At 40.7% G+C, this 16,930-nt stretch overlaps 2 protein-coding genes across 2 annotated transcripts; both read right to left on the reverse strand.

Moving 5' to 3' along the window:
• Positions 1–1,570: 1,570 nt before the first annotated feature.
• N7533_012986 (uncharacterized protein) lies at positions 1,571–2,068 on the reverse strand (the record flags this gene model as incomplete). Its single annotated transcript, XM_057109636.1, has 2 exons — positions 1,571–1,823; positions 1,902–2,068. The coding sequence occupies 2 exons, from the start codon at positions 2,066–2,068 to the stop codon at positions 1,571–1,573; spliced, it is 420 nt and encodes a 139-aa protein (XP_056953221.1).
• Positions 2,069–4,906: 2,838 nt separating this feature from the next.
• Positions 4,907–5,501, reverse strand: N7533_012987 (uncharacterized protein; the record flags this gene model as incomplete). Its single annotated transcript, XM_057109637.1, has 2 exons — positions 4,907–5,263; positions 5,325–5,501. Coding segments are annotated over 2 exons (534 nt in total), but the record flags the coding sequence as incomplete, so codon positions are not given.
• Positions 5,502–16,930: the final 11,429 nt, after the last annotated feature.

The raw sequence follows: 16,930 nt of genomic DNA on the forward strand, positions 1-16,930 counted from the left end.
GCCTGCGGGGATCGAAGACTACGTCAAAAAATACTCTCATTTCTGATGGAGGGCCTGAGCGAGAAATATCGACAAGCCTTTTCAATGGCAGAGCTTTTGCTTCGAATTGAAAGAATCAGTTCGTGTATCAATCTGACCTACTGTTTTAGCTCCCCGATCGCCCCAGCATACATTACCTTACCTTATCGACAGGTATTCTACCTTATACAAGTAGATCAGTGAGAAGTTTGCCTCGAATATCATACACGCCTTAGGGGTAATTGAGTGAAGATACCCACACAATATTGACCTCTTTCACCTTGTTCTTACTAGCCCATACACTATTAGCATGTTCTGATATTGTCGGGATATATCCTTTGGTCAGCCTTGAGAAAGCATTCCTTGTTTGATGTATGCATACCACTTCCAAGCCGCTGAGTTCGCCGCTCACGCGGTCACAAAATCACATACCCCGTTGCCTTCCGCGACGCCACCACCTATTGATACCAAAGAGGTGGTAATATACACATCCTATGATAGCTCATGCCGGTCCCCTTTGAGTATTCACATATCCGAAAAAGGGGGGGAAGGGTGTCGCACAGAATCGGCACAAGGACCCGCTGTGGTTGAGGAGGATGGCATTCAGTGTTTGGAGCATTAAGTCTTCAATGGAAGAGAGGTAAGTTCCATTTCGTTGGATCTATATGTAACTGGCTGACTGTAGATCAATTTGATCAAAATTCTCGCAGTAATTGATGAAAATTCTATCTAATATAGTATCATTCTACTGAAATCTGTTTGAGAGTAAGTTGTAAGACTAAAAATAGTTGTTGTTTTACTAATATGTTGAATTAAGTCTGAATAGTCAGATAAAGTCAGTAGTATAGTATACAAGATGCCCTGACTTGGCTATCTACTACGGAGACTTGAAAAAAAAGTATGATGGACTAGAAAAAGGTTCTAGTGTTGCAAATGAATTAGGTAATAGTCGGATTATACCCCTTGAGCTATAGTACTATGAGGTTCCCTATTTCCTTACTGTGTATGATAGGCGTGGGAGTGATGCTTATTTTTAGTGGCTGATTGTCCTATGAATGAAAAAGACTTATATTCTGCTAGCTACTAGTGAATATGGTTCTCCTACTTCTGATGTTAATTAGATGTATTCAAAAAGCAGTGTGGTTTTTTCCTGTTTCTAAATAACTGCTTGTTAGAGTCTGCTGATATTTTTTATTGATAAAGTGTAATTGCTCTGATCTCGGATGTGATATTATTCCCTCATCCTCTTGAATACTGGACTGTTTTTTGTAGTATTTTGCTTGGTGGTTATAGTGCTTCTGGTTGAATTAATACATCTTAGGTCTGATCACTGAACTTTATAGAATCCAAAACATGTATAAGCCTATTTAATTGTATCTTTGACAACATGACTCGTTCTAGAACAACATTAATCTTTGAGGTGGAGTACGAAATTCGAAAAGAGAAAAAGAATTTGGTTCTACTATTAAGTCGTTCCAATAAGATTGAAGTGGATACTAAAATTGCGGTCTAACTTAGGTGGTGAATCTGATTTCGATCCATGATGTACCACTCAGACCTTGACATAGAATTCTCCACCGTTGACTGTTTTGCACTCCTCGTCAACGTTATCAATAGGATCAGTGTAAGCGCCGCAGCGGTACTTGTTTCCTGATGCGAGAGTAATTGCACCGGTGCCCATAGGACCCTCGATAGCTAAGTCATAATTCTCGACATCAGGAGCATCAGTGGAAAGGAAAAAGTGGTAAAGGGTATCGTCACATGCTACTGGGGCTTGGGGTGGCACATCGACTCCTCCATTCATCCTGAAAATCGCAATTAGTCAGCTCTTGTTATTTTTTGCGTGTATATGTTTGAGAACTTGAGTCGTAGGAACAACGCACCAGGTAGTATGACAGGTGGTGGATCCCAGGGCTTCACCCCAAGGATTTCTTGCAGTCAGCTCGAATGTGAAATCCCAGGTATCACTCTCAACAAGATGCTTGAGAGATAGATTGCCGATACTATAGGGATAGCTATAGGGTGAAGCGGCATTTGTAAATCTAACCATCGATAGAGCGAGAGTAGAGAAGTAAGAAGACTTCATATTTGTAAACTGATGTTGATGCTTCGAGGGAGCTGGAAGTAGCTTGTTGAAATTGAGTGTGTTGGTAGATTTCTACTTGTTGGGAAGGGAATCAATGCAAGATAAATACTATGGTAGGGAATTTTTGATTCTTTTATACGATTTTTTAGGTAGAAAGTCCTCTTAATGTGATAGGTAGTAGTACTGTCTGGTCAGAATTAGAAGTTGTCTCAGCTTGGATCAGATATATCGAGGTCAATCATTGCCACTTAAGGAATTTGACCAGGAAATCTCAAGCATGATCAGCCACCTTCCGCTAAGGAAAAAATTCTCCAAAACTCAATTTGCTTCTTCTGGTTTTTTGGAAGACGAGTTTTCGTATTGGTCTGATAAATCACTCAGGAATAGTCGAAATTCCGGGTTTTTGAATTCAGACGATGAGTAGAGAAGGCTGTGTATGAAATCTCGACTTCAGTTTGGAATTCACTTGCTGAACTACCTAGATCACGAAGCAAGACAGATGAAAAATGCTATAATCATACCAAACTCAAGGTTTACTACATACTACACTGAAATAATCTGCTACCTTACATTAGTACTGATACAGGAATTTTATCCACCGCGCGCACACACCATCACCACCATCTCACAGCCCTTTTTTCACTTTACTATTCTTATCCACTGCATGTGTGTACTACCACTATCTTATAACGCTCTTTTCACTTTACAATTTTCATCCGCTACCCACACACATTATCACTAGCGTATAATCCTTCTTTTATGTTCTAGCTCTGCTAGTAGCTGTAGTTTCGATTGAAAGGGTTCTGCAGTCTCCAAGATAGTTCTTTCTTCAGTCGACTAAGCAATGATGATAATTGGTTCCCTCGGTATGTACTGCGTATACGGATATCCTACAAATAGGCATCTATGCCTATCTATTCTCAGCATGAGGCTATGAAAACACCACCTAGGTAATTTTCTTGCGCTCGCATTAAAGAAAGTCAATAGAAAGCGGAGACCATCCTCTGGATGAAAGCAAGACGCAGTGGAAAATTTCCGAGCTCTATATAGATGTCAATAATTGATCTCGAGACTTTCAATTTTTGAAGTAGATTTTGCTTATAATATTGGTATTCGTACATGATTTTAGGTTTTAGGTGAGTTTTTTTTTCCCAGTCTGTTTTTACAGTAGTTATTCTCGACCACGGAGGTCTAAAAACGGGTTGGGGTTGGAATTGGAGGTTTTTGATGGGGTGCGGAGCTAGTCGGTACGCACCCTCGGGTCCGGGAGGACGCACCACGAACCAATCATTACACGCAGGAATGGAAGCAGCCCCTGAGTCTACAATAGGGAATCGAGAGCTACTTGAAAAAAAACCTATTTTTCGGAATGTGCCGGCCGGGCGACAAGATATCCCTCTCACGAATAAAAACTTCTATAATTATTCTTCGGGTCTCGTTGGGCGAGAACTTTAGAAACGGGCGCGAAGCCATACCTTTCTGCGTTCAGGCGTCAGTAATTATGACTACTTTCAGGGGAATGAATCTCGGGATAGCTAATTCTCAAGCTGCTGGGTTAGATCTCGCCTCGTACAATGTATGGTCGAGTGCTCACTGTATTCAGCCTGATTAAAGCATAGGTGAAGATCTCCAAAAAATTACCAAGCCCATCCCCCCACGGATACAGTCTCAGCTTTGCTTGATCAGGAATTCCAGACAAAGCACCTTAAAGTACAGTACTACTAAGATTAAGATGAATCTTTCAGGTCTCATAGTGGCTGGCTAGAGAGATGCGAGCCTTTCATTACAGCCTAGAAAGCAGGAAGTGAGAAAGCATCAAACTATATTCAAGAGGAAAAGTCAGTTTACTGGTACCGGCTGACTTTCCGCAACCCGGATCGTGACACCACCGATACAACAATGCAAGGTAACCCCAATATCCTCAGCGGAAACCGTTTCAACAACCGGCCGAATGGTCGGGAGACAATAGCCGACGGGGTTTTTGCACTTGCATTACTTAAATTGCCCGCCACCATCCAGGTACAGTCAGAAAACCAGTCATGGACATTCCAAGCTCCCGCAGGAGCCAGTGCTTGGACGGCTACTCCGTACAATGGGGGAATATATGCTGACTGTGCAATTCCGAGGGGATTTGGAGGAAAGTTTTGCTTCTGTAGCTCGCAAGCCGCGCATCCGGGCCAGATAATAGTGACCAAATAACTATGCTTCATGTATTGCCCAGGAAATACAAGTGCGAACGCCCCATTATGTAGCAATGTAAGTATGTGGCTAAAGTGTCTTTGTGAACCAGTAGTTTTGAGTAGTTTAAAAGTTACAGGGGCCCATTAATGGCGAAATTTGTTAATACAAGGAAACTTTGATGTAAAGGGACGTTGACGGTAAGTGTCTTGAGGTCATCAAATACTCAATATACAAGGCTTCATTCAATAGTGCTTCATAGTCGAGTAAAAAGTGCCTGAGGAGGGGGTTGCATTTTCTCCTTTCTTAACATCAGGGCAGTCTCATGTAAAGAAAAGGGCGAGATAACAATCTCAGGACTAAACATTAAAGCTTAGTATTTCGTGAGCACTCAGGGATCCAATATTTTCAGAACGTTAGTTGTCTGATTTCAACAGGACTATTTATTTGCTCTTCTGGCTTCTTATGTCCCATAGTGATTTTGCATTGGTGAGTGTTCCCATAGAAGAAAAAAAGAGAGACAGTCCAACTGAGCTAGAGTAGTAATAAATTGAAAGTTCATTAAGAAGAAAAATAGAAGGATACAGAAAGCCTGAAATACAATTATCGTGCATTTGATACCTCTCAATGAACGAAAATTGTCTCGTTCAATGCCTCCCAGAAGAAATACGGGCTTGCCTTGATGACAACTAAAATTAGCATATAACCTTGGAAATAAAAAGGTTTATCAAAGAATTTGTCACATACTCCAACTAATGAGGCGTGGGCTACATTCAGCTGAGCCATTCCCCGCTCCATTGAAGATGGAATTATAAGTTCAAAAGTCTGAAAGGGTGACTTTTTGTTTTCATGGTATGCTGGTTTAAATGGACCACTGTAGACAATCGCTCCCAAGCATGCATCAGGAGCCTCACAAATTCCAGATGGGCAGCTGGAAATACCAATTGCGATACCAATTTCTTGGGATCCAGTCAAGGAGTTCTAAAACTATGTTATTCCAAATAATGTTGAGCAAATCGGTTTAGAGGCAGATATCACTTACAGGGCGCTCAATATTCACTATCAAATCATCCCCACGGGCCATACTTTGGCCAGTAGATTGTAGGCTTAGCTGAATACCCTGACAAAGAACAACACTCGGAAGAATGGCAAATTTTATGAAAGATGACATCGAATTGGATCTGATTGGGATCCCTGTTGAAAGACTTTCGTTCTGCGACTAAGCAATGGAGAAACAACTTTTTGGGGAGATGGAAGCGTCATTTTAAAGGATTGCGTCTCACAAGGATTAGAACATCCATTAACCAGGATTAGCTAGCATGTCTCAGAGGCTCTATATTAGATATTTCAAGTACAGAAGATGCACGCATTCTCATCAACGTGATGGTCTAGATCACCTGCAAAGGGGGATCTAGAATATGCACAATAATCCACAACATAGCCAGTTTAAAGCAAAAGCACGAGTCAGGTGTCTGGTTCTTGTACTTATAGAAATGAATTGATTCAGGAAGTCCAAGCTAGCTTAAATAGGATACCCTTTCCTCTAGTGCTCCAGGATGTGATGTGCTTGCATTATTGAGCGGGATAAAGTCGATTTATGAAATATCATACTCAGAATTTTGTCTAGAAGTGGAATTACATGGTATGCGGAAGGTGGAAACCTAGGAAAGACCGGAAAACCCCGGAACTCAATTCTAGCAACCTAGTTAGTTGTCACACTTGATCGAAGATCTTTCGTCTTTCCTGCATATTAACTACTCCTGATTACCAACGCGTAATTAAACATTTTCTGAGGACTCGCCTTCTCAAATCTTGTCTGGGCAATCCTATAAGCTCAAGGAGGTAAGCAAGGTTCGATGCAGGGCGTCGATAGTAGTATCGGTGGGTAATTCCCTCAGTTACATCGAAGTTAATGCAACACTATCTAATTTTAACGTAGTGTCTCTAGATTGAACTAAGAGCTCGCCAAAACATGACATAATACTAGAAGTTCATAAATGTATTGGCATATCTATAATTATTGGCTAGTACTATGAAGGTAACTCCCTTTCATGTATTTTGAGGTCTGGAATATAGTATTACGCTTATTAGAGTAAATCAGCGCCTGTGGATGTAGCCCTGTCCTCACGAGATGTTATGATCGCGACCAGGTCGGTCTCATTCAGTCCGCCGATCGGACCTCAGCATCTATTTAGACTGCTTCTACATCTTCAATATCAATTCTATTCCCGTAGACTTTTTAATGGGAATAACTTTTATGGAAGGATATTGATATAGTTGATAAATGCATGAATATCCATTGATCCAAGAGTCCTGTAGCTTATCAAGTTGCGATGCAAATTCTCAGGATATCCAAACTCCCCTCAACGCCGGAAAAAAAGTTTTCTTTTCCTCCTCAGGGTGCGTCTACTAGTTTTATTGTAAGTATAAGTGTACATCGAGATGTATTTCTTATTTATGGATGTGTGGGGCCGTTACACTTGCACTGGCAAGGTTTTGGCCTCCTAGGGTTTGAAGGTCACAGTTACGTTCCTAAAAAGTCTAGACTCTTCGAACTTCAGGTGCACGATCAAAATTTGTCTTAACTTTGTATAGTGTTCCTTTTCATCTCCAGCATGTCACACTTGAATTCCAAAATCAGTTGGTGTTCGACCGTTGAGCAGCATGAGACTGGCAGAAAGTAAGGAATCTAACCGACGATATCCTTTAAAAGCGATAAGGAGACAAGATGGAGGAGGAAGGATATATCAAGGAGTACGATGACTTTTCTTTGGCAAAATAAAGTTCTAGGAATTTGAAGATGGCTACGAGCAGTTCAGAGCATGTCTTAATTCTATTTTACCCATCTATTCTAAAGTTCCAGGTTTTCGCAGCTAGACAATCGTGACAAAGCATGGTTCGAAGATGGGACAAACTTACTATCAAGGGTGCTTTGAACTCAGCTCCTGTAATTAGCGTGGTGACCTAATCCACCACGTTTAGGAATTTTAACTTAGTATTCTTCGTTATCACTCGCCTCCTCCAACTACGATTTCTGCTCTGTGATGCGGTATACCAACTGGGAAAAATCTCTCGTGAGTTTTTTTTTACGAATGGCCGGTGGATTTGTATGGCTGGGCCTATCCTACAAATCGGATATCCCCTTATGGTAATCCGGTAGAATTAATCGATTTGTCTAGTTGTTTTGATTGTGCATCTCTCAGGCCTAGGCTTTAATATTATAATTTTAGTCTATCCTTCATAAATAGCGAACCAATTTCCAGGAACAATGACAGTTCTTTGGCAAGCAGCCCATACGAGCTCACAACACACTTTTTGATCTCCTAGCCAGCCATAATTTAAGGCAAACGATGGAGGGCAAAATTATCGATGGAAGTCATTGTCTGATCGATGAAAAAAGTGAGGTTAAACAGGAGTAAAGAAATCGATTGGGGAAAGATGAAGTAGGAAACTTTGTGTCAACAAATAGGCGAGCGGGTAACAAATTAATGGGGGAAGGGATAGTATGCACAGCCCCTATCAGATTTGATAAGTACTCTAATTCAATAATTATCTGCTTATCTGGTCGAATCACCTTCTTTGAGTTACGAGTGAACTGAGCGATCCTTGATCCCTTCGATGGAAAGCAAATCTAGGCAAGAAACTTGTAGGTTAGCTAATTGGTATCATATCTATTAGATTTATCTTTCCAGGAATAGCCGGCTTAAATCCGAGGTTAAAGACCAAGCTAAGATGTAGCCTTCATTATTTAGACCATATCGGGGAAAATAAATTATCTATGTACGCCACTGGAAAAACATAGTTGATTATCACTATTATTCATGTCTTCCCAGTAACCACCAGTTCTAGAATATAGTAAAATACAGTGGCTACCACTGTATTTTTATCAATATGGTATTCTGAAGTTTTTTTTTTGAACTCAGATATTATTCGATTACAAATACTGTATGTTGACTAAACATCTAAGGATAGAGGTTCGGTGTCAAAATAAACCCCGAATGTTATATTATCTAGGTATCTTACCTATCAATATAGATCAGTACGCGTCAATAAGACGGGTTAACAGATATCACACAAGAGCAAACTTAGAGATCAAAGGTTAGCAGAGCTCGAACTTAAATTGGTGGGGTCATAGAGAGAGAAGGGAGAGGGGAAGTTAAGAGGGGAAGAAGTTGTGAGAGCGATATACTATTATCTTTTAAGGTCAAGATAGTATAGGCTATTTTAGAAGATATGTGAATTCAGATAAAATATACTATAAATCTTTAAAAGATACTGTATTAATACTTTATAAATATAGCATTTATACAATATCTTTGACCTATACGATGTCAGCTAATGTATCCTAGATATAGGGATTCCTGGAAAGGTGTCCGATGCATATAAAATGCATCGCAAGACCGGCGTAACGGCGAGCTCAAAATTGAGAGTGAAATCTATCGGGATGAAGCACAATATACGCGGGCTAGGCCAGATAAATGTCCTAGCAGATTGGGATTGAGACAATATATGACCAAAGTTATTGGTCAAGCTTAAAAGTACGCAGGTGTTGAGAATTCTTGGTGCATTAATTCATGTTAGGATCGCCGATATTATGACTACCTCTAGCATGTCCAATAAGCACGTTAGAATTGATATTTGTTTTGCGTAGCTTGTATTCATTTACAAGGGAGACTCAAAGTCCCAGCAAGCCGGGCCAGAGACGTTCAAAGAAATACCGTAACGAAAATTGGACGAATGCATCACGACATGCTATAATGACTTGATTCTCATCGACTGCATAAAATTGAAATCTTTGCCAGGGCCAATATACTGCTGATATGGGAGAGGATTACTTGATATACCCCTATAATACACTCTAAACGCTGTTAGTAAAGCCTCGACCCTTCGGGATTCTAACAGGGGAAGGATCTGATTTTGCGGGTGTTCCTTCAGAAACCTTGAAGCCTTTGTAAACCTGCTATTTTAGAAGCACTCGAGTGCGCATGCGGATATTAAGTATTTTATACAAGTGAAGCCAGTGTTTATGAGAAAGACATTTATATTGTATCAGCGCTGACTTATCACCGTGAAGATTCGATAGATCTTTGACGAATGGCGTGGATAATAATAGCGAGAAGACAAGAGAAAAAGGCCAAAGACTGGATATTGGTTGCTCACAAGGAGGAGAAGTGGATCACTAATAACAATTCATTGTAAAATGGATTCGGCGGCTTCCTGTGAATTTCTCGTCCCGATGAGTTTCAACAAGGTGAGCCAGTGCTAAGAATGCGTTTGGCTTCCTGAGCATATGTACATCCATTGTTGACGTTTGCATCGGAGAAACCGGCGGACCACATCATGACACCACCGAACGCAGAATTTCCCTTATACTGACTGACTAGGGAGGCAAGAGCGCTCGGTTGGAGGTAATATTGCGAGCCGCTCGGGGTCCCCGTGGCACCAAGTGGAGATGCCGGTACACCAAGAAAAATCTTGGCGTTCGCAGAAGGAGTATTGGCGACATTGGTAACCCATTGATCGTAGTTGATAGCACCGTTGACAGAACAGCCAGGGTTATTATAGAATTGGACCCAGAGATAGTCAAATTGAGACTTAGTAACGATTGTCTGCATATTTGGTTCTGGAATAGGACATTGTGGTGCACCAGTAATGTAGTAGGTATGCAAGGAGTCCGATGCGAAATTAGAGCGTAACTTGCTAATGAGATACTGATAGTATTGGTTGCCGCCGCTTGCCTCAATATCGAAATCCCAACCATTGACGAAAGTGTTGCCAAATGGTCTGGGAACACTGCTGTTCCCAGTATTACCGTACGCTTCCCAGAGATTCTGGCCGATTGTCTCGGCTTCCTGCTGAGATGACAGTGAATATGCACCTATTGCGCCACCCAGCGACATGATCACTTTGACACCATTTGATTGGCATTTTTGAATAGCCGTGGCCAGGGCATCGCATTGCTGAGGCTGACCAGATGTTGATATGGAGCATGATTGGCCAATTGAGCCAGATGGGATAAGGTGGCCATTCCCATATTGATATAAAAATGCCAGAACAATGATATCAATTCCAGATCCTGAATCGCAATATGTGGCCAGGTCGTTGTTCTCAACGGTGCCACCGCCGTTCTGACCCCAATAGACAACATTCTGAGCTGCTGATCCGCTCGAGGAATATTTGGAAAGCTTATATGGTGCCGCCAATACGGTCGCTGCCACAAAGGCGGTGCTTGCAAGTAGAATGGAGAATTGCATATTGGTAAATATCAGCCAAGGTCGAGTAGAAAAGGGGAGAGATGGTGAGTTCAGTGGACCAGTGTCAACAAGATGATTGAGAATATAGATGGGCTGTCTCGAGTCCCAGAAGGTATGATAAATAACTTTATAACAAACTTGGTGAAAATGAGTAACAGAAAACGAAATTGTATCCAGTATTTATATTCTACTTAACATATAGGTAAAATGATCGTTCTTTCGAGAGCATTGAGTCATACGTAGTAGTCACGCGTCAAGATAATCTTTGTCCCTTTACCGATTAGTCTACGAAGCCTATATTGTAGATCTACACCACCGTAGTATCCAGGAGACCCCTTTTAATACCACCATGAGGATCACAATGTACACCCTAAATCGGCAGGATGGTCTAAGTCTTCTCCGTCAGACGCTACATTCCCATGATCACTTTCAGCAATAATACAATAGATCAAAAACGGTAAACCTTTTGTTGGAATCAATTTATGAGTGTGGTCCTTCTAAATCATGCTCTATGTCACAGGTACTTTAAAGGGTATACAAGAAATAATAAAGTGTAGAGACAACGATTTTATCCCCGTTGAATGAGATACCGAGTCAACCTCCGTTTAGCTTGTTAAGATCCAGGCGGGTCTATTAGCCTGTCCAGTGTGAGCCTAATGTATTAATCAGGAACATAAGTGGTTCCATTACGAGTTGACGGCCATGACGGAGTCCGGGCGGACTTTCTGAAACAGGAGATGGACCTTGGCACGTCAACTTCACATATGGCACCGCGTATATCTCCAAATGACACTCGAAAATTTGGAACACAGTATAGGGTAATATTATCAGATTTTAAGTTGACTTGCATACTGATGTAGCATTCGTCTCACATGTTCACAATTGTCAATAAGTAAAAGAATATGGTGACTAGCTTTGCGTTGGAGAAGAGCTTGCAAGCGATGATCACTCAGTCAGCCGACTCAATCTTCCGCTATTAATTAATGTACTATCAAACCTGATTGCACTTACAGTTCAAGTTAATATCTAGACGTTTGAAGACAGGAAAATGCCAAAGATAGGTACGGGTTATTGAAAAGAAAGTTCCAGTATATAGGAGGAAATCTTAATCTAAAGCGACTGCTTCAAAGAGGAGTCAAATATAGTGCTGGAGTTGAGCGGAGGCGTATATGCTAGAACGGCTAGATCTTATTGGAAGAGGATTGTGTTCTATAGGTGCTGAATCGAGTGCAAGCGATCCTGCTAGTTCGCATATGCTAGTTGGATAGCCCGCAAGGACGTTCATGGCCGTGTTCCATACATAAATAGTATGAATAGCATGCGCTAAATTATCAGTCGGGATAGGAAAACTAGTCATCCTTAATGAAATCTTCCAGAGAATATTCTCTTCTGGTCATTCCTCTGCGCCCTAAGCTTTCTTCGTTTGCCCGAGTATCACATGATCATTGTACCATTATCCCTGACAGCCTTCACATGCAAGACCGCGGGGCATCATTGTGAGTCTAGGGTCTCCCTTTCATTTCCACTGCCCTGCTGTCAGGTCCACTCCTTCATTGATTGTCAAGCAAGATGATTGGCCGCGGTCACAATTGGAACCTTGAGGCGCTCAGATCGAAAAGGACAGCCACTTTCATCATGTCCCACATGCTGTTTCCCTGATTCCATCACCTAAAATTGTAGGGAGAATTGATTACCAGATCATCCGGTGACGACTGACTTTATGCAAGATAGCTAAGTAGGACCAGATCTGCACTTGGTCGTCACATGTCGTAGAATTCTGCTTTTACTCTTGTCCCTCGTAGACCGACCTTTTTGGGAGCCTTCGAGTACGAGATGGCTTCTCCGGAAAGCCTTATGCGTAACTAGGCACTTTTATCTTATAGATGACAGTGCAGATGACCGTCATCCGGCTACTGTAACATTCGGAATTTCAGCTGACTCTTTTCTAAAAGACAAAGCCTTTGGATACTGTAGGTAGTCTGCATGCAGAAAAGAGAAGCCTCTGAGCATAGTAGAGATTAGAAATCATGACAGTGAAAAATGAGATGGATTTCAAAAAATTATAATATTTGCTGATAACACGTCAACTCACAAGGCTTGAGTGTTTGATGGCACTGTAACGTTATCTCCGAAAGTGTTTCGATGGGGTTGCAAAAATTTCAATGAAGCTAATACAACCCTTCATCACTGTATCCAAATTGCGAAGGGGAATTGAAGTAGAGCAGATTTGAGTTGTCTCTTGCTGCCATTTTCAATTTTCTTCGGAGCAGAATAAGGCTCTGACCTGTCCTATGTGGACGAAAATTATCCAATATATAAACTATTCGTAAGGTTTGAACCTTTACATTATGAACGAAGCTATTGAGCATTCAACGACAAGAGAAACATATGAGTTTATTTTGACCATCATGAGTTGGAAAGCCCTGTTTAGTGCTATGGCCATTCTATTATACGTACTTTCCACTTCAGGTGTCCCTGCTCTGAACAGAGAACTGGCCAATCCCCAGTCGCAAGGGAGATATTTCTAACTCGCATTATGGTAGTTCAAGATACCTCAAACTCTCAAGATCTCTCATCTTTGTCATCTATATCTCATGAAATAAACATTGCTTGGACTTTTTGCATCCACACGCACAAAAGATATTAACACCAAGCGGCTAAGACGAAAGGTCAAGGATCACTGATGTACCAATATATGTCCTGTTGTACACGTACCGTATTTCCTTGGAGTCTATAGATGGTTCCCTTGATTATATATCATCTCAGCTATCAATATTGCAGCGGGTTCTTGAGGATTAATAATTTTGTTAGTAGACTGGCCTGGCGGCGAATCTTCAAGTGCTCAAAATCTTATCCTTGGGAGTCGAAGCGGGTCTCCCGTCTCTAGTACACGTTGATTTGTGTAGATTGGTTTGGGGGAAGCTTTTTATAGTGTTGATTGATATGTTCAAGCGGCGTTGAGTTGGCCTGTTGTGATTGTGAATTGTATAGAAGCTTGCACTACCTCTAACTTCGGTATCTAATTCTGGTAATCGGAAGGCGGTATCTCACCAAGGAAGAAATACATTTTGCCTTAGTGGATATGAGTATATTGTAGTATTTTCCTTTAGTCTGTGGTCCACTTTTGATATTGAAACAGGAAATGCCCTATGTTATATTTTTCTTCCCTTTATATATCTGTCTATGTCTAGTACATGAATTTGAATTAAGAGAATTATCTATTGAATCTAGGTATATTGGTTCGGATTTGGCTTGGCACCTTTTTGCTGGTGGCTGCTTGGGGCTATGTGATACTTAGTGTTATTGACTTTATTCCGGGGACCCATGACTGATGGGGCAGTATTCCCTTGGGTTACGATCCTAGCCTATTCTTTTACCAGCTTTAAAAGATAGTCGTTGATGCTGCTTGTGAATAAATGAATGTTGATCTGGTTTCTGTGTCTTGAAAGTTTGTTGATTAGCTTATGTATTTGGTAGATATGTTCTTGGCCTAAATATCGTTGAGGGGTTTTCAGTGTGTAGCTGCTATTTTGTTATTTGTAAGTAGCTAGAATCTATACTATTTTATTTTTGGTTGTATGTTTGTTGTAAGTGCGATGGCTGCTAGTTGTTTGGGGTATAAATTTTGCTTTGGTCTTGTGTTTAGTGTGATGGAGAAGGCTCTTAATTTTATTTTTTGATAATAAGGTGGTTGCGTCTTGATTGTTACTTGAAATTATACTATGTTGTTCTGTGTTGAATTGCTAACTTTGATCTGTATGTATCCGCTTGCTTTGGTCTGTGCTGCTAGGATTTTATGACTCTTGGTTTTATATGTTCCTTCTATGGGGCTAATATAAATAGGTTAATAGATTTTGGTATTTCTATCTTGATATTATTAGTGTTTTTGCTACTTAATACAACGGTGAATGATAGTATCTCCTGAATTACTTAATCTGAGCTGTATTTCTGCGGGAGGTTTAATTTTTGGTAGGGTATAGAGATATTGTCCAAAGCTTTATGGTCTGTCTCTAGAAATAGTTTTGTGTAGTATAATATGAATCTCTACTTCTGCTATGCTGGTTGTAATTGTGAAAAATGTTCCTAAAATTATTTGTGCTGCTATCTTTTAGACTTAGATGATCAGACTGGTAGCCTTATCTTTGAAAGTCTATATCCAAATATTGGAGATGTAGTCTACTATGGGGGTTACTGTTGATGTGAACAGCTATAATACTGCTGGAAGCATAATAGGATGGTATGCCATAATTATAGGTCAGGTAGTTGTACTATATTTATATTTATACTTTATTATCTAGAATAGCAGTTGAAACTATTGTATTCAGTGGATAATAGTAACTAATTTCTTTATCTTGTATATTTCTATAAGTATTCTTTTTTTAGTCTAAGTAATAGTAATATAGGACTTACTTTTTCAGCTATAATTTATAATATAATTATAAGACCTAGGGTCCTACAAGCAACAAGGAAGGTCTGAATAGCTTCAACAAATACCTATTGGATAATAGGTAGAAATGATTGGTGATCAGATAAGTAATTAATAAGAATGGTGTTCAGAATAATTGAAGATGATGATTCTATTAGGATTGATAGGGAGGAGGGGGCCTTTTATATATTAAATAATATTTTTATAACAGCACTTTGTTTCTTTGCCGTTAAAACCCCTCTTATTTGGAGAGCAAGTTTAGGTGACCTCGGGGATGATTCCCTTGCAAGACCGACAGTGGAGCTCTTGATAATAGACGACACAAAGCTGCTCTCAACCGGCATGACCTAGGTTCTATTGAGAACATAACACTCTCAAGGCAACATGAGTTCCTCAAACCTTTCCTGCCAATCCTGGGAGAATGTGACTGCGAGACCTAAAGCGTAACACTAACTTCTTCATGACTCTTTGCCATTCCCATCTCCGAGACAAATAATCCTTCATCCACAACAATTGCCTTGTTTTCTGAAAATATCGACCCAATAGGCTTGTTGTTAAGGCATACATGATAGTGCGGTCGTCCCTCTTCCAATCGACAAAGAAAGCATCCCCTGCATTGATCAAGCTTACGCTTGAGATCTCGTGATTCGACTGCGAGGATGGCTCTGTCAAGAGGCCAAAAGAAGTCATAGGCTCGCAGCCGCATAGGGGCACCAGTTGAAGACCTTGTCGTAGGCTCAGGCAGAATCCAATTGGAGACTTTAAGATGATCAAGAACTATGAGGCGTATTGGTCGGATGCAGTCAATATGTCTAGTGGGTACAATGGAGATAAACCATGCCAATGAAGCGAATCGTTCGAAGATGAAAGTGTTGTCAGCATAGAGTAGGTGAATAATTTCGCGGTGCCTACATGTAATTTTTAGTTCCAAAATGCAAGAGGAGAGGAAGATCGAGCCATATGTACATCTGTTTGCAAACTCGAAGGAGCTTTCCCTCAGAAAAGAAAGGCATGCCTTTCAGAGCCTCATTGTGAGCTTCTATCGCGTTTTCCTCGCTGATAGCAATGCATTTGATCACGTCCCAGCAATAAAATTGACGGTGAGAATGTGATTTTTGGGAACCGACCAGACTAAATGTCTTTCCGCCGATCACAAAAAGTCTGCGCGAGCACAGCATCTGCCAAATCATGAGACGGATTTCCGGTGGAAGCCTTCCCAGAAGAAGAGACTGTTTTTGGGGCCTCTCTGTTCTTGATTGATTTAACCCCATCTCAGTACGCCCATACATTTACCTTGGTACTATCGTTCTATTCACTTATAATCACCGTGAGATGGTCCAATGTAAAGTGGGGCTCTACCTGACGAAAGTCACGGTTCATCTCATTATCTAATTTTTCACAGTGATTGTCTGTTGAAACTAAAGATCGCCGTAGTCATTGCTAAACCAATATATATATATATTAGTTTCTTATCGGATATCCGATTTTCGGATTACAGGAATGACAGTAGGGTCCGAATCCCAAAAAGATTTATGTAGGAGGAATATTGGCTTTTTGGTACATCCTTGCGTAAGCCTGGTGTTACTATGTGTTGTTTTCGTGGATCACGGAGGCTAGTAACTCCGGCCTGTTCTGCACAACTTAATTCAAAGTTACAGATTACCTTTCAAATATTCGAAGATTTCAAGATAGCTAGAGAGTTTAAATAGACTGACCGCTAAATCATTTGAGAGAGCTTATTTTAACTCTCTGTTGGGTTACATCGCAGGGTTACAAATTCGATCAATTATTGCCATATCCGTGAGTTTCCATATAAGCCTATTGGCCAATGAACCAAGATATACCTCCCTCTAGTTAGGCTCTAGTCCAAAGTTTGATATAATTGGTCCGGATCTCTGGAATTTAAATGGTACTACAGAGTACCCCCAGTCAGACAATGACTAAAGAACTGCGTAAATAGGAGTTTTG

The sequence above is a fragment of the Penicillium manginii genome, assembly GCF_028828005.1.
Source record: "Penicillium manginii strain IBT 31320 chromosome Unknown utg000010l:1.0-1143873.0:1.0-1144522.0, whole genome shotgun sequence".
In the NCBI taxonomy this organism is placed as follows: Eukaryota; Fungi; Ascomycota; class Eurotiomycetes; order Eurotiales; family Aspergillaceae; genus Penicillium; species Penicillium manginii.